This window comes from Pseudophryne corroboree, chromosome 9 (genome assembly GCF_028390025.1).
Source record: "Pseudophryne corroboree isolate aPseCor3 chromosome 9, aPseCor3.hap2, whole genome shotgun sequence".
Lineage (NCBI taxonomy): Eukaryota > Metazoa > Chordata > Amphibia > Anura > Myobatrachidae > Pseudophryne > Pseudophryne corroboree.
In genome coordinates this window covers 253,695,829-253,714,282 of record NC_086452.1, presented here as the reverse complement: position 1 = coordinate 253,714,282, position 18,454 = coordinate 253,695,829, and the positions used below count along the sequence as shown (strand labels likewise).

Genomic DNA, 18,454 nt, shown 5'->3' with positions numbered 1-18,454 from the left:
CTTCTGGCAGATATGGACATCGCATTTACTCTCGATGCCAGAGTGCAAATATCCCTCTGAGCATCTCGCATATAAAGAAACGCATCCTTTAATTGCTCTAAAGTCAATAAAATACTGTCCCTATCCAGGGTATCAATATTTTCAGTCAGGGAATCCAACCACACTACCCCAGCACTGCACATCCAGGCTGAGGCTATTGCTGGTCGGAGTATAACACCAGTATGTGTGTATATACTCTTCAGTGTAGTTTCCAGCCTCCTATCTGCTGGATCCTTGAGGGCGGCCGTATCAGGAGACGGCAACGCCACTTGTTTTGATAAACGTGTGAGCGCTTTATCCACCCTAGGGGGTGTTTCCCAGCGCGCCCTAACCTCTGGTGGGAAAGGGTATAATGCCAATAACTTCTTTGAAATTAGCAGTTTTCTATCGGGGTTAACCCACGCTTCATCACACACGTCATTCAATTCCTCTGATTCTGGAAAAGCTACAGGTAGTTTTTTCACCCCCCACATAATACCCCTTTTTGAGGTACCTGCAGTATCAGAGATCTGCAAAGCCTCCTTCATTGCCGTGATCATATAACGTGTGGCCCTATTGGAAAATACTTTGTTTCTTCACCGTCGACACTAGATTCATCTGTGTCGGTACCTGTGTCGACTGACTGAGGTAAGGGACGTTTTACAGCCCCTGACGGTGTCTGAGACGCCTGAGCAGGTACCAACTGGTTTTCCGGCCGTCTCATTTCGTCAACTGACTTTTGTAATGTACTAACATTATCACGTAATTCCATAATTAAAGCCATCCATTCCGGTGTCGACTCCCTAGGGGGTGACATCACCATTACCGGCAATTGCTCCGCCTCCATACCAACATCGTCCTCATACATGTTGACACACACGTACCGACACACAGCAGACACACAGGGAATGCTCTTATCGAAGACAGGACCCCACTAGCCCTTTGGGGAGACAGAGGGAGAGTTTGCCAGCACACACCAAAAGCGCTATAAAATGTATATAAACAACCCTAAAAGGTGTTGTTTCTGTTATATGCGCTTTAAATATATAAATATCGCCAAAATATGCCCCCCTTCTCTTTGTTACCCTGTTTCTGTAGTGCAGTGCAGGGGAGAGTCCTGGGAGCCTTCCTCACAGCGGAGCTGAGCAGGAAAATGGCGCTGTGTGCTGAGGAGAATAAGCCCCGCCCCCTTTTCGGCTGGCTTTTCTCCCGGGTTTTGAGATATCTGGCCTGGGTTAAATACATACATATAGCCTCAATGGCTATATGTGATGTATTCTTTGCCATAAAAGGTATTAAATATTGCTGCCCAGGGCGCCCCCAGCAGCGCCCTGCACCCTCCGTGACCGTTCAGTGTGAAGTGTGTAGCAACAATGGCGCACAGCTGCAGTGCTGTGCGCTACCTTCACGAAGGCTGAAGAGCCTTCTGCCGCCTGTTTCCGGACCCACGATCTTCAGCATCTGTAAGGGGGATCGGCGGCGCGGCTCCGGGACGAACCCCAGGGTGACCTGTGTTCCGACTCCCTCTGAAGCTATGTCCAGTAGCCTAAGACTCCAATCCATCCTGCACGCAGGTGAGTTGAAAATCTCTCCCCTAAGTCCCTCGATGCAGTGAGCCTGTTGCCAGCAGGACTCACTGAAAATAAAAAACCTAAAAACTTTTTCTAAGCAGCTCTTTAGGAGAGCCACCTAGATTGCACCCTGCTCGGACGGGCACAAAAACCTAACTGAGGCTTGGAGGAGGGTCATAGGGGGAGGAGCCAGTACACACCATGTGATCCTAAAAGCTTGCTTTTGTGCCCTGTCTCCTGCGAAGCCGCTATTCCCCATGGTCCTGACGGAGTCCCCAGCATCCACTAGGACGTTAGAGAAATATATATATATATATATATATAATGTAACTACATTTGCCTTTTCTCTAATGCAAGAATTATTACATTCAAGGAAAGGGTAGGTAATAGACTCGCAAGGTAAAACACAAGATTTTACAAATGTTTTTGTTTAAAAAAAACACACAGGGTTTAGTGATATGAATACAGAATACTTACATAGAACCCGGACATTATAATGTAGGGAATCTTTTCCAGCTTCATTTATAGCAACACAATAATAGGATCCAGTATCCTCTATTTGTGCCCTTGCAATCTGTAGACTGTGTCCCCCTGATTAGAAGCATATATATAGTGAGTATAGTTAAAGTTAAACAGATTGACAAATAAATATTATCAATATAGTAGATTTCTGCATAGCATGTACAGTACCATGGCACATATATAATAAAACCATACCACATCATTTTATATAGGGTCCCTTCTGTAAGTCTTGCTGCCCTGAAGAAGTTTAAATGATACAATGCTTATGTGTTTTTGTAATGCAGATTGGACAACTGACATGGATAAGGAGAAGGGGGGACATGTACTTTCAACTGGTGGGCTTGGTAATGATGCATTAATGATGCATCATTAATGACCATTGTAAGTATGTGACAGCTTCAGTAGGGATTTAACTGATGTAATTGACTAGAGTACCTGGCAATATAAATGCTTTGTCACTTGAGGTCAACAAGTTGCCATCCTTATACCATGTGATAGTTGGTGGTGGCACAGCATTGGTTTCACAATAAAGTGAAAATGGGTTGTTGACAATGACATCTTTGTTATCGCCATTTCTTCCAATGATGTTGCTTTCAGCATTCAGCAAGAGTCCGGACAGCTTTGGAAAGATTGGAGGCACTAACAAACCAAAAAACAAAAGCATAAATTTTGTTATAGAGAAGAACTCAAAACAAATTGTAATGTTCATATAAAATAACTTGAAGCAAAGAAATGATTGTTGGATTCCCAAAACTCATCCAAACTGGATATGTAATGAGTTTGGATGATGCACAGTAGCTTATGCAGAATCAGGAATAATTGCCTTTTTTGGTGCAAATTGTGCATCTTTGTACTGCATGTGCACACAAGAAATATGTACACGTTTGCCTTTTTTACTATATATTTGTACACATTTTGTGCCTATATCTATTTATGCTTAGAGTGGCAGAATGGTGGATGGAGGAGTTACAAGCATTGGCAAGCTACAGTAAGGGCATGTTCGCAAAACTGCATCAGATGCAGACCACAGCGAAGATATACATGCGCCTGTCTGGAGGTGGATCACTTATGGGTGCTCGACACCTGGTGAGAAATATGAACTTTTATTGGGAACATCAAAAGAAAGTAGTTTGATTTAACCAACTTATCTGAGTGCCTGTTTTCTTCTGTTGTCTGGCAATTTGGAGCAACTGGATGATTGTTGTCTCCCTTACATTACCCAATTATAATATGTGGTCAGCTTAACTGACTGCATGATGCAGAGAGGATATCCCATCTAGGGTATTACAAAGCATTGAACCATGCATTCTAAAGTGAAAAACTGTTTTTGATGGTAAAACTTAACACATTAGGGAGGATTGCAGTCAATTTACCTACAATCAAAATCCCGACGGTCAAAATACCAACAACCATTGACCGATGGTCAAAATCCCGACAAGGTCAAAATCCCGACATGGTCAAGATACCTACATTTAAAATACCGACAAGGACCTGATACCGAACTTTAAAATGTCGATATGTAAAAAAAATCGACATGAGTTTTTCATGATTTTTTCATTGAAACCGACTTGTTCATACTTTACCATCCCAGTGGACCTGAAGGGGGAATATAATAGTGTGCCGAGAGCAGCAAGGCACCATGCCTGAAGCCGCGAGGCATGCGAGGGGACGCGGTACACTTATACTGTGTCCATGTCAACCTATGTTGACATAAACCAAAAAACAATGAAAATCTCTTGTCGAATTTTTGACCCGTCGACATTTTAAATGTCGGTATTTTGACCACATCGATATTTTAAATGTCGGTATTTTGACCTTGTCGGGATTTGGACCGTCGGTCAATTGTCGAGATTTTAACCGTCGGGATTTTGATTGCAGGTATTTCATACTGATCCCCATTAGGGACCTCATTCAGCTTGGATCACTATTCAGACAGAAATAGCAATTTTCTAAATTCTGCTTCTGCAAAATATTGCATATGAAAAGCCGCCCAGAAAGGTAAAAGAGGCCGGCCAATGCAATCACAAAATTGCATATGCAGTCGCATAACTGCAATGCATACGCAGAAATCGTGAACCATCGACAGTTGTGGATGATCCAGGGCTACTCAGAATAATGAGAATGCAGTCGCATCGGGCGCCATGTTTAAGTTGCAGCAGACGTCAATTGCTCGCCCCAAAAACTGACAAGATATGCTTGCCTTTCCCCAACCACTTCCCGCAAACACCATGTGTACGCCCACGAATGCTTGCCACCTGTCAATCAGCCTGAGATCGCATCCCGGCAAGATGCAGTCACATTAAAATCGCAAATTGTGGACATTGACTGAGGAAGCCACTGAATTACAGAGCTGCCTGTAAGGTGGGGAAACGCGTCTCAATCTAACCGCTCGGTGGGACCTCACTGACAGAATTCGCTGCAATACCTCACACTACTGGGACGGGCTACAACTCCGGATAAGGCTCATACCACAGGTTTAAAGCACCAGAGCCGGGAGAGAATGGAAGCACACCACCCACAGTGAGGATGCGGTAAACTATCTGCTATTAAAAAAGCATGGCCATGCTTATTTGCAATTGCACCTTTTAAAAAATCCTGCATACTAATCACCTTTATCTGCATGCTCAAAACAACATTTGCTAAATACATACAGGAACTGTTTCAAACTGAATTGCATACTAATTTTTCTATGCTTGGCAAACTAATCAACAATCTTCCTCTTGCTTGGCAAATAGCAAAATAATTAAACCTGGCAAGAAAGGTCCTATAGCAATTTGGATCTTGAAAGTATGGACTATCTGTATTAAATGATTGTTTGCAAGTAAGATATAAGTATCTGTATGCCGCAAGTTAATTAGGTTAGGAATTGGTTGTTATATTAACAGTATATTGACACCATGCTGGTATTCCATAAATAACAGTTTTTTTCTGTGATGATTTGTAAAGGTAAAGGATGTATTGAGCCAGAGAACAATTAAATATTGTTTTTTATTGTTTTAATTATTGTTAGTGTAATTGGTTCACAGTGAGCTATTTAAAAGTATATATTTTACTATAGCAAGTTAAAACAGCTAAATAAAAATAAAAATATAAATATATTTTAAAATATATTCTGTCAGCGCTTTTTTTCTTGTGGTAGTGTTTGTTTTTGAAGGGGGGGAGTAGCCCCTTTGGTATAGAAAAGCTGCAGACAGTTTAGTATTTATTACTGAGCAATTGATTGGCGCCTGGTGACACTTGGTGTCTCTATTTTTTTTGAAATTGTGGATTATGCATGCGCAATGCATTCACAGACCATGCGCAGTCTGCCAATAATCGCCCGATTTGCAATTTTGTCACCTCAGACGTTAATAGAACTACATCCATTAAACTGGATGTTTCCAGCAAGAACATACGTATTTATCTAGTTACTGTAATTCCCAGCATTTAATTACTTGCCACTGTTTGCACCTACCCAATAACACATATTACTTAGCGTGCTTGTCCAGACTACCAACTACCACTAAAGAAGTTTTTCACATTAGTAAAATAATTTTTACAAACACAATGCTGACCACAAATGCCTAAATTCTAACTTAATATATTGTGATGCAAATGTATATAATGTTTTCTTACCTTGTATAATGACATCAAAGTCTAATTCATCTTCTCCAGCGATATTGGATGCCACACAGGTGTAACGCCCGGTATCTGACAGCTGTGCTTTATCTACATAGAGCTTATTTCCATTAACCATCAATAGATTCTCAGGATCAAATGTCTGTGTAACGACACAGAAAATCTGTTATTGTGTACAATACTTGTTACACTGGTGACTCACATACTGTAAATTTAAGCACAGATGAACCAACAAGAAAGAGATATAGAGGAAAAGTTACCATAATAAAATACAACACTAGAGAACAGATGCATCATCGCTTGGAAAGTGATAAAATGGAGAGTGAAAAAGTACTAGCCAATCAGGTCCTAACTGTCATGTCACAGGCTGAGTTTGAAAAATGACAGTTAGGAGATGATTGGCTGGGACTTTTTCACTCTCCATTTTATCACTTTCCAAGCGATGATGCATCTAGCCCTGAGTCAGTACTCTGCTCCATCCCTCCTCAGACCTTTGCTCCTAGGCCTATGCATAACATTCCTTAATCTATATATTATATATTCTTGCCGGCTGCAACAAATATAAGCGTTTTAGGTCACTTTCACTAGGCTTAGAGCAATATCTGCAGTGGCGTAACTACAGTGGGTGCAAGGAGTGCAGCTGCTATGGGGCACTGGCTGCTCCCCCTTCAACCCCAACCACGGGTAAATGTCCGATGCTGATAGCACCCCCTGCAGCCGTGTGGAGGATGTGGCAGGGGCTGGTGGGGGTGCCCTACCTGCCAGCTCTGAGCACCAGCAGCAGAATAGCAGTGCCCTGATTTGCGGTAATTTAGGGTGCGGGGCCATGCAGTAAAGCCCCCACCAGAAACCTCTGCTGTAGCAGGTAATGTATCTCCTGCTCGTTCCCCCCTCTATCTCTACCCTCGCTCTCTACCTGACACTCTCTCTTGCTACACACTCTCTCTTTGACACTGTCTCTCTCTCCCTTACCCCCTTCCTGACAATCTCTCTGACACTGTCTCCCTCCCTCCCTCCCTCCCTCCCTCCCTCCCTCCCTCCCTCCCTCTCTCTCTCTCACGCACACACTGTCTATCTCTCTCCCTCTCTTTTTCTCTGGCACTGTCTCTCCCTCTTTCATACCCTTACACTGTCTCTCTCTCCCTCTCTTTATCCCTGACACTATCTCTCTCTCCCCCTGACACTCTCTCTCTCCTTGATACTGTCTCTCTCCCCCTCTCTTTCTGACACTCTCTCTCTCTCCCTGACACTGTCTCTCTCTCTCCCGCTGACACTCTGTCTACTCCTCTCTCTCTGTCACTGACACTGTCTGTCTTTCTCTCTCTCTCTCTCTCTCTCTCTCCCTCCCTCCCTGACACTCTCTCTCCCTGGCACTGACTCTCCCTCTCTCTCTCCCTGATACTGTCTCTCTCCCTGACAATGTCTCTCCCTCCCTCTCTCACTGCCTGGCACTGTCTCTCTCTCTCCCTGACACCCTCTCTCTCCGTCTGTCTGTTCCTGACACTCTCACTCTCTCTTGCTCCCCTTTTCTTTCACTCTCCCTTATTCCCTGACACTCTCTCTCCCTGATGCCCTCTCTCTCTCTTCCCCTCTCACCCCTTTTTCTCTCTCACTCTCTTACTTGCTCCTCTCTCTCTTTCTCGCTTTCCCTCTGAAACGTTCTCTCTCTCTCGCTGGTGCCCTCTCTCTCTTCTCCTCTCACCCCTTTTTCTCTCTTTCTCTCTCTCTCACCACTCTCTCCCTCTCTTTCTTGTTCCTCTCTCTCTTTCTCTCTCCCCCTGACACACTCGTTGTCTCTCACTCCCCTCACTCTCTATCTCCTGCTTCCCTAAGGGGCATTGTAGTGACAATGGCATGGGGGAGGGGCTCCCTTTCAAGATTTTGCTATGGGGCCCTCAAAGTTCTAGTTACATTCCTGAATATCTGGTATTATTCTTTCTAGTACTGCCGTGTGTCTCTGGCCAACTTGTGTTGTAAAGTTAGTAACAGGTAATGTGTCATGGTGCATGCATGTTACAGGGGTAGTGTCATGGTCTGAGAGGAATCCACTGACCGAGAGTTAGATAGTGGATGAGCAAGCTCTTCCCACATCACAGGGCAGCTATATGAGGCCCCTGTCAGTGGCATCTGTATATGAAATTACATTTGTACATACAAATTCTTAGAAGGCTAAATAATTTATTTCTAACCTTATCAATGTTGTAAAACTAAAAAAAAATCAGCAGCTGACAGACGTATGCCGTTCTGCCAAGAAAGTAAAGCAAATTACTAAGATAACAAAAAGTATGTAACAAGTACAAAGTAGGAAACTATGAATGAAAATACTAAAACTTGGTACACACTCGTCCAATCCTCGGGAGATCCAACTACTGATTGACCGGTTTGTTCGACATTGGACCAGTGTGTACCCTCCGCCAACTGAATCATTCCCCCGATCATTGTCACCTTACGGGTTTAAAGTAAACATGATTAAAAACTAGGAGACCGGTTAGTCAATTGGTCGACCGATATTGTAGTGTGTAGGCTGCTGAAACTGGAGCAGGTGATCTGGTCCCAGCAGCCTAGCACACCATCAGCATGGCTGCTGCGGGACACAGCGGTGGTGGCGGACATGGTGGCGATGGTGACAGAGGTGGCATAGGGTATGACAGCAGAAAGCAGTTGAGGGCATGGCAGCAGAACTATGTGCAGAGCTCAGCAGTGGATAGCGCCATTTTTTAAATTCAAGATGGCACCATCCTTGTGCTGGCTTATTTTAGCCAGCATGAGGCAGCAGATGTCAGTCCAATGATGGAGAAGGAGCAAAGAAGAGGCTCCTGAAGAGGGAAGACGCCGGAGGAAGTCCGGGTGGGCAGCGGTCATGCAAAAGAGCTTAAAGGCTGCCTTCCTACAGGTGATGACAACACATGCCCTGGAAGGTGAAGATCATAGAATAAGATACCTCAACCACAAGCCACCACAAGCCCTGGCAGGCAGCAGTCTTGCAAAAGAGCTTACAGGCCGCTCCCCCCCAGGTGAAGAATACAGATGCCACTGCCGCTGTAAGTCCTGGGGACACAGCTACCACGCAAAAGAGCTTAAAGGCTGCTGCTCGCAGCTGAAGATGCCACACAGTAAATTATTATGTCCGGGCATGCTGGCACTTGTGGTTCTCCAACTACCGGCATGCCGCGGCAGGCCTGCTGGGACCTGAAGGCTACCTGTAAAAACAATATTAAGGTACCATGTACCTCACACCCACCATCACCAGGGGTGCATGGCATTAGTCAGGGGTGCTGGGCATAATAAGGTGACCTCATTATTTTTTGGGGGGGTCCCAACATCCTGAGGATATTCATCCCTTGGCTGGCCAGTTTTGGGGCTGGTTAATATGATGGTAGGAGGGTCCCACACTGAGTGTTCCCCTGCTATGGCATTATCCCCATTGCAGGTTCAGCCTAGTGCTGGTTTTCAGAAAATAGGAATTTAATTACCTACCGGTAAATCCTTTTCTCGTAGTCCGCAGAGGATGCTGGGAGCCATGGGCACTTTAAGAGTTTAACAGTGTGGGCTGGCTCCTCCCTCTAAGCCCCTCCTACCAGACTCAGTCTAGAAACTGTACCAGAGGAGATGGACATACTTCGAGAGAAGGAAATACACAGATCGTGGTGAGATTCATACCAGCTCACACATAACAACAGAAACCAAGCTAACGAGCTTGAAACAATTCAGCAACGGCTGAACAACAGTACTTAACCAAGTAACAATGCAGTACTGAACCAAGTAACAACTGCAGGAAACAAAGCGCCCAGCATCCTCTACGGACTACGAGAAAAGGATTTACCAGTAGGTAATTAAAATCCTATTTTCTCTTCCGTCCTAGAGGATGCTGGGGTCCACATTAATACCATAGGGATGTACCAAAGCTCCCAGTATGTGAGGGAGAGCGCGGAGGCTCCTGCAGAACAGATTGACCAAACTTTAGGTCTTCAGAGGCCAAAGTATCGAACTTGTAAAACTTAGCAACTGTGTTCGATCAGTGGCGTAAGTTCGTCCCAGTTGCCCGGAGGCAAGATAAATATTGGTGCCCCTTATTTCTTATATCAAGATAAGTGTGTGTGTGTGTGTGTGTGTGTGTGTGTGTGTGTGTGTATAACAGCAGACACTTTACTGATGGAGCTATTTGCTCCTGTAGAGGAAGCATGAGAATGCTAACTATATGAAGTTACGTGTAATTGTCAGAGAAGTATCTTCATATAGTTAAAATTCTCATATTTCCTATACAGGCGCAAACAGCTTCATCAGTAATGTGTCTGCTTCCAGTGTAATAGGTTGTTGTTTCTAATCCTTGGTGTGACACTTGTAAAATGTGTATAATAAAGAGGGTGTGATTTGTAAGGTGCAGGGACCAGTGAGGAAGATGGCCACTGAAGAGATAGCGTCAGCTATCAATTAACTTAATTCACTGGTGTCACAAAATGGGAGGAGAGGTGCCCCCCTTCAGAGCAGAAGCCCGGTGGCAGATGACTCCGTTGCCTCCCAGAGTTCTGCCTCTGTGTTCGATCCTGACCAAGTAGCCGCTCTGCAAAGTTGTAAGGCCGAGACACCCTGGGCAGCCACCCAGGAAGAACCCACCTTACGAGTAGAGTGGGCAAGCCTGCCATAGAATAAGCATGCTGGATAGTACACCTGATCCAGCGAAAAATCGTCTTCTTAGAAGCAGGACACCCAATCTTGTTGGGATCATAAAGAGCGTCCGACTTTCTGTGATGAGCAGTACTCTTCACATAAATCTTCAAAGCCCTCACAACATCCAAGGACTTTGAGGTAATTGAGGAGTCAGTAGCCACTGGCACCAGAATAGGTTGGTTGATATGAAAAGCCTACACAACCTTCGGAAGAAATTGCTGACGCGTCCTGAGCTCAGCTCTATCTTCATGGAAAATCATGGAAAATCAAGTAGGGGCTCTTGCAGGACAATGCCCCCAATTTTGACACACATCTAGCAGATGCCAATCCCAATAGTGTGACCGCCTTCCAAGTAAGAAACTTGACCTCAACCTCCTGTAAAGGCTCGAACCAATCCAATTGCAGGAACTGCAGCACCATGTTGAGATCCCAAGGTGCTGTAGGAGCCACAAAGAGAGGCTGGATGTGCAGAACCCCTTTCAAGAAAGTCTGAACCTCAGGGAGGGCAGCCAATTGTTTCTGGAAGAAAATGGACAAGGACAAAATTTTGACTTTTATGGAGCCCAGGCGCAGGCCCACATCCACTCCTGCTTGCAGGAAGAGGAGAAACCGTCCAAGTTTAAACTCCCCTGTAGGAAACCTTTTGGATTCACACCAAGACACATACCGTTTCCAAATCCAATGGTAATGTCTTGACGTTACTCGTTTCCTAGCCTGTATCAGGGTAGGAATAACCTTGTTCGGAATGCCCTTTCAAGCTAAGATCTGGCGTTCAACCTCCATACCATCAAACGTAGCCGTGGTAAGTCTTGATAAGCAAATGGTCCCTGCTGCAGAAGGTCCTCTCGAAGAGGAAGAGGCCTCGGATCTTCCAGCAGTAACTCCAGAAGATCCGCGTACCAAGCCCTTCTTGGCCAGTCCGGAGCAATGAGGATCGCCTGAACTCTTGTTCTGTTGATTAGTTTGAGAATCCTTGGGATGAGTGGAAGTGGAGGGAACACATACACCGACTTCAACATCCACGGAGTTACCAGGGCATCCACTGCTTGTGGATCCCTCGACCTGGAAAAGTACCGTCGAAGGATCTTGTTGAGACGTGAGGCCAAGGTGAGAGAACTAGAAAAGCGGTTGATAGGTCGGGTGCACAAATCAAATTTGTAGAATTAATTATTATAATAAAACGTAACTTTTATTGCTTTTAATTAATATTTACACAGTCCCTACTGAAGGACACATACAGCAAAATATAGAGGTTAAAATAAGAATTTACTTACCGATAATTCTATTTCTCATAGTCCGTAGTGGATGCTGGGGACTCCGTAAGGACCATGGGGAATAGCGGCTCCGCAGGAGACTGGGCACATCTAAAGAAAGCTTTAGGACTATCTGGTGTGCACTGGCCCCTCCCCCCATGACCCTCCTCCAAGCCTCAGTTAGGATACTGTGCCCGGACGAGCGTACACAATAAGGAAGGATTTTGAATCCCGGGTAAGACTCATACCAGCCACACCAATCACACCGTATAACCTGTGATCTGAACCCAGTTAACAGCATGATAACAGAGGAGCCTCTGAAAGATGGCTCACAACAATAATAACCCGATTTTTGTAACAATAACTATGTACAAGTATTGCAGACAATCCGCACTTGGGATGGGCGCCCAGCATCCACTACGGACTATGAGAAATAGAATTATCGGTAAGTAAATTCTTATTTTCTCTAACGTCCTAAGTGGATGCTGGGGACTCCGTAAGGACCATGGGGATTATACCAAAGCTCCCAAACGGGCGGGAGAGTGCGGATGACTCTGCAGCACCAAATGAGAGAACACCAGGTCCTCCTCAGCCAGGATATCAATTTTGTAGAATTTTACAAACGTATTTGCTCCTGACCAAGTAGCTGCTCAGCAAAGTTGTAAAGCCGAGACCCCTCGGGCAGCCGCCCAAGATGAGCCCACCTTCCTTGTGGAGTGGGCATTTACAGATTTTTGGCTGTGGCAGGCCTGCCACAGAATGTGCAAGCTGAATTGTACTACGAATCCAACGAGCAATAGTCTGCTTAGAAGCAGGAGCACCCAGCTTGTTGGGTGCACACAGGATAAACAGCGAGTCAGATTTCCTGACTCCAGCTGTCCTGGAAACATATATTTTCAGGGCACTGACAACGTCTAGCAACTTGGAGGCCTCCAAGTCCCTAGTAGCCGCAGGCACCACCAATAGGTTGGTTCAGGTGAGACGCTGAAACCACCTTGGGGAGAAACTGAGGACGAGTCCTCAATTCCGCCCTGTCCGAATGGAAAATCAGATAAGGGCTTTTTCAGGATAAAGCCGCCAATTCTGACACGCGCCTGGCCCAGGCCAGGGCCAACAGCATGACCACTTTCCATGTGAGATATTTTAACTCCACAGATTTAAGTGGTTCAAACCAATGTGACTTTTGGAACCCAAAACTACATTGAGATCCCAAAGTGCCACTGGAGGCACAAAAGGAGGCTGTATGCAGTACCCCTTTTACAACGTCTGAACTTCAGGGACTGAAGCTAGTTCTTTTTGGAAGAAAATTGACAGGGCCGAAATTTGAACCTTAATGGACCCCAATTTCAGGCCCATAGACACTCCTGTTTGCAGGAAATGTAGGAATCGACCCAGTTGAATTTCCTCCGTCGGGCCTTACTGGCCTCGCACCACACAACATATTTACGCCAATTGCGGTGATAATGTTTTTGCGGTTACATCCTTCCTGGCTTTGATCAGGATAGGGATGACTTCATCCGGAATGCCTTTTTTCCTTCAGGATCCGGCGTTCAACCGCCATGCCGTCAAACGCAGCCGCGGTAAGTCTTGGAACAGACAGGGTCCTTGCTGGAGCAGGTCCCTTCTTAGAGGTAGAGGCCACGGATCCTCCGTGAGCATCTCTTGAAGTTCCGGTTACCAAGTCCTTCTTGGCCAATCCGGAACCACGAATATAGTGCTTACTCCTCTCCATCTTATCAATCTCAGTACCTTGGGTATGAGAGGCAGAGGAGGGAACACATACCCTGACTGGTACACCCACGGTGTTACCAGAGCGTCTACAGCTAATTGCCTGAGGGTCCCTGGACCTGGCGCAAGACCTGTCGAGTTTTTAATCATGTGGAAGACTTCTGGGTGAAGTCCCCACTCTCCCGGGTGGAGGTCGTGCTGAGGAAGTCTGCTTCCCAGTTGTCCACTCCCGGAATGAATACTGCTGACAGTGCTATCACATGATTTTCCGCCCAGCGAAGAATCCTTGCAGCTTCTGCCATTGCCCTCCTGCTTCTTGTGCCACCCTGTCTGTTTACGTGGGTGACTGCCGTGATGTTGTCCGACTGGATCAACACCGGCTGACCTTGAAGCAGAGGTCTTGCTAAGCTTAGAGCATTGTAAATGTCCCTTAGCTTCAGGATATTTATGTGAAGTGATGTCTCCAGGCTTGACCATAAGCCCTGGATATTCCTTCCCTGTGTGACTGCTCCCCAGCCTCGCAGGCTGGCATCCGTGGTCACCAGGACCCAGTCCTGAATGCCTAATCTGCGGCCCTCTAGAAGATGAGCACTCTGCAACCACCACAGGAGGGACACCCTTGTCCTTGGTGACAGGGTTATCCGCTGATGCATCTGAAGATGCGATCCGGACCATTTGTCCAGCAGGTCCCACTGGAAAGTTCTTGCGTGGAATCTGCCGAATGGGATTGCTTCGTAGGAAGCCACCATTTTACCCAGAACCCTTGTGCATTGATGCACTGAGACTTGGCTCGGTTTTAGGAGGTTCCTGACTAGCTCGGATAACTCCCTGGCTTTCTCCTCCGGGAGAAACACCTTTTTCTGGACTGTGTCCAGGATCATCCCTAGGAACAGAAGACACGTCGTCGGAACCAGGTGCGATTTTGGAATATTGAGAATCCAATCGTGCTGCCGCAACACTACCTGAGATAGTGCTACACCGACCTCCAACTGTTCCCTGGATCTTACCCTTATCAGGGAATTGTCCAAGGAAGGGATAACTAAAATTCACTTCCTTCGAAGGAATATCATCATTTCGGCCATTACCTTGGTAAAGACCCGGGGTGCCGTGTACCATCCATACGGCAGCATCTGAACTGATAGTGACAGTTCTGTACCATAAACCTGAGGTACCCTTGGTGAGAAGGGTAAATTTTGACATGAAGGTAAGCATCCTTGATGTCCCGAGACATCATGTAGTCCCCTTCTTCCAGGTTCGCAATCACTGCTCTAAGTGACTCAATCTTGAATTTGAACCTCTGTACGTAAGTGTTCAAAGATTTTAGATTTAGAATCGGTCTCACCGAGCCGTCCGGCTTCGGTACCACAACAGTGTGGAATAATACCCCGTTCCCTGTTGCAGGAGGGGTATCTTGATTATCACCTGCTGGGAATACAGCTTGTGAATGGCTTCCAAAACTGTCTCCCTGTCAGAAGGAGACATCGGTAAAGCCGACTTTAGGAAACGGCGAGGGGGAGACGTCTCGAATTCTAATTTGTACCCCTGAGATATCACCTGAAGGATCCAGGGGTCTACTTGCGAGTGAGCCCACTGCGCGCTGAAATTCATTGAGACGGGCCCCCCACCGTGCCTGATTCTACTTGTAAAGCCCCAGCGTATACTGAGGGCTTGGCAGAGGCGGGAGAGGGTTTCTGTTCCTGGGAACTGGCTGATTTCTGCAGCCTTTTTCCTCTCCCTCTGTCACGGGGCAGAAATGAGGAACCTTTTGCCCGCTTGTCCACGAAAAGACTGCGCCTGATAATACGGCGTCTTCTCATGTTGAGAGGCGACCTGGGGTACAAACGTGGAATTCCCAGCTGTTGCCGTGGCCACCAGGTCTGAAAGACCGACCCCAAATAACTCCTCCCTTAATAAAGCAATACTTCCAAATGCCGTTTGGAATACGCATCACCTGACCACTGACGTGTCCATAACCCTCTACTGGTAGAAATGGACAACGCGCTTAGACTTGATGCCAGTCGGCAAATATTCCGCTGTGCATCACGCATATATAAAAATGCATCTTTTAAATGCTCTATAGGCAAAAATATACTGTCCCTATCTAGGGTATCAATATTTTCAGTCAGGGAATCCGACCACGCCAACCCAGCACTGCACATCCAGGCTGAGGCGATTGCTGGTCGCAGTATAACACCAGTATGTGTGTAAATACCTTTTAGGATACCCTCCTGCTTTCTATCAGCAGGATCCTTAAGGGCGGCCATCTCAGGCGAAGGTAGAGCCCTTACAAGCGTGTGAGCGCTTTATCCCCCCTAGGGGGTGTTTCCTAACGCACCCTAACCTCTGGCGGGAAAGGATATAATGCCAATAACATTTTAGAAATTATCAGTTGTTATCGGGGAAAACCACGCATCATCACACACCTCATTTAATTTCTCAGATTCAGGAAAACTACAGGTAGTTTTTCCTCACCGAACATAATACCCCTTTTTTGGTGGTACTCGTATTATCAGAAATGTGTAAAACATTTTTCATTGCCTCAATCATGTAACGTGTGGCCCTACTGGAAGTCATATTCGTCTCTTCACCGTCGACACTGGAGTCAGTATCCGTGTCGGCGTCTATATCTGCCATCTGAGGTAACGGGCGCTTTAGAGCCCCTGACGGCCTATGAGACGTCTGGACAGGCACAAGCTGAGTAGCCGGCTATCTCATGTCAACCACTGTCTTTTATACAGAGCTGACACTGTCACGTAATTCCTTCCAACAGTTCATCCACTCAGGTGTCGACCCCCTAGGGGGTGACATCACTATTACAGGCAATCTGCTCCGTCTCCACATAATTTTTCTCCTCATACATGTCGACACAAAAGTACCGACATACAGCACACACACAGGGAATGCTCTGATAGAGGACAGGACCCCACTAGCCCTTTGGGGAGACAGAGGGAGAGTTTGCCAGCACACACCAGAGCGCTATATATATACAGGGATAACCTTATATAAGTGTTTTTCCCCTTATAGCTGCTGTATAGTTAATACTGCGCCTAATTAGTGCCCCCCTCTCTTTTTTTAACCCTTTCTGTAGTGTAGTGACTGCAGGGGAGAGACAGGGAGCTTCCCTCCAACGGAGCTGTGAGGGAAAATGGCGCCAGTGTGCTGAGGAGATAGGCTCCGCCCCTTTTTCGCGGACTTTTCTCCTGCTTTTTTATGCATTCTGGCAGGGGTTAAATGCATCCATATAGCCCAGGAGCTATATGTGATGTATTTTTTGCCATCCAAGGTGTTTTTATTGCGTCTCAGGGCGCCCCCCCCCAGCGCCCTGCACCCTCAGTGACCGGAGTGTGAAGTGTGCTGAGAGCAATGGCGCACAGCTGCAGTGCTGTGCGCTACCTTGCTGAAGACAGGACGTCTTCTGCCGCCGATTTTCCGGACCTCTTCTGCCTTCTGGCTCTGTAAGGGGGCCGGCGGCGCGGCTCTGGGACCCATCCAAGCTGGGCCTGTGATCGTCCCTCTGGAGCTAATGTCCAGTAGCCTAAGAAGCCCAATCCACTCTGCACGCAGGTGAGTTCGCTTCTTCTCCCCTTAGTCCCTCGATGCAGTGAGCCTGTTGCCAGCAGGTCTCACTGAAAATAAAAAACCTAATCTAAAACTTTCACTAAGAAGCTCAGGAGAGCCCCTAGTGTGCACCCTTCTCGTTCGGGCACAGAGATCTAACTGAGGCTTGGAGGAGGGTCATGGGGGGAGGGGCCAGTGCACACCAAATAGTCCTAAAGCTTTCTTTAGATGTGCCCAGTCTCCTGCGGAGCCGCTATTCCCCATGGTCCTTACGGAGTCCCCAGCATCCACTTAGGACGTTAGAGAAAAACTAATACATACAAACATATAAGTGACTAAAGTTAAGAAAATGGTGAACTAAGTATATTTAAAAAGGTGGGCTCACCACAGTAGCTCCTACAACCATATGTTTATAATGTGTGTCATTGGAGCCGAAAAGGACATTTGAATACGTTGGTATTATTTTTTACCACGGTACATTTATAAGAGTCTTATTATTAAGTACCACTGCACATTTGTGCAGAATATGGTAATATAGTGTGTGGATTCAACTAGTGTATTATTGGATCTGTGTTTAAATGATACGCTTTATTGTAAGAGATTGAATATTTAGAGCATGACCCATGATCTGAGTGTATCTCTTGTTGTATTCATATAAATCGTGATCCACACACAAATATAGGGCAATTGAGGGTATATATCAACTTCTAAGGGAGTTGGTAGTTGGAGGTTTAATAGGACCTACATTCAGTTCCTGTAATTGTCTGAGTCATTTGAGTCAATTTTAATCTTCAAACACAATATGCCCATACCATTATCTAAAGTTGTTTATTTTGCAAACAAAGATGTGCCGGTTTTTGAATATGTTACCAGATATTATACACCACTATTATATGGGATCTGAATAGATTGGAGCTATATCGTATATATTCTGGATTGGAGCAATGTTAATCTGCCAGTACTTATCTGATCAGTCTGTGGTTAGTGGCACATTTCGTTTCGCTGTACGGGCAGCTTTAACGAGGCCTCGAGCCTCCCGTAACGAGCTGCCCGTACAGCGAAACGTGCATGTCGGCGTTTCGGCGGGCTCACCACGCTCCTTATTATTAATGCAATAACATATGTTGAGAATTTAATAACAGTCATTGGTTGCCAGCATTATCGTACATCTATGGGAGACACTTGGAAGGGCTATATCAATTAGAAATGTATGGTAGCAGCGGAGTGAATGTCACAATACAGGGAACCAGCAGGGGTTATTGAAACCAAGTGCATGGGGAACCAATCACGATAATAATGTGATATTGATTGCCTGCAGCATGATTTACCAATAATCTCAATGCTATTAGTAGCATAACCCCGGTTAATCTGGAACTGCAGCCGACATTATGTTGAATTAAATCATTATCTCCTCATTCAGTAGACCTATACAACATAAGAGCATGTGTTGTATCTAACTACCATTGTTACACCTGCCTAGCTAATTAAGGGCAGAGACAGTAGTGGAGTGAATACAAG

General features: G+C 45.9%; 1 protein-coding gene across 3 annotated transcripts in view; it reads right to left on the bottom strand.

The window, feature by feature from the left end:
• Window positions 1–18,454, bottom strand: part of HMCN1 (hemicentin 1) — a 1,072,092-nt gene that overhangs the window by 578,177 nt on the left and 475,461 nt on the right. For all 3 annotated transcript variants that reach the window (XM_063940215.1, XM_063940214.1, XM_063940213.1), the window contains 3 exons: window positions 5,727–5,871; window positions 2,547–2,750; window positions 2,067–2,180 (listed from right to left, as the gene is read on the bottom strand). In XM_063940215.1, coding sequence (XP_063796285.1) covers window positions 2,067–2,180; window positions 2,547–2,750; window positions 5,727–5,871 — 463 coding nt within the window. The remainder of the gene's footprint in view (window positions 1–2,066; window positions 2,181–2,546; window positions 2,751–5,726; window positions 5,872–18,454) is intronic.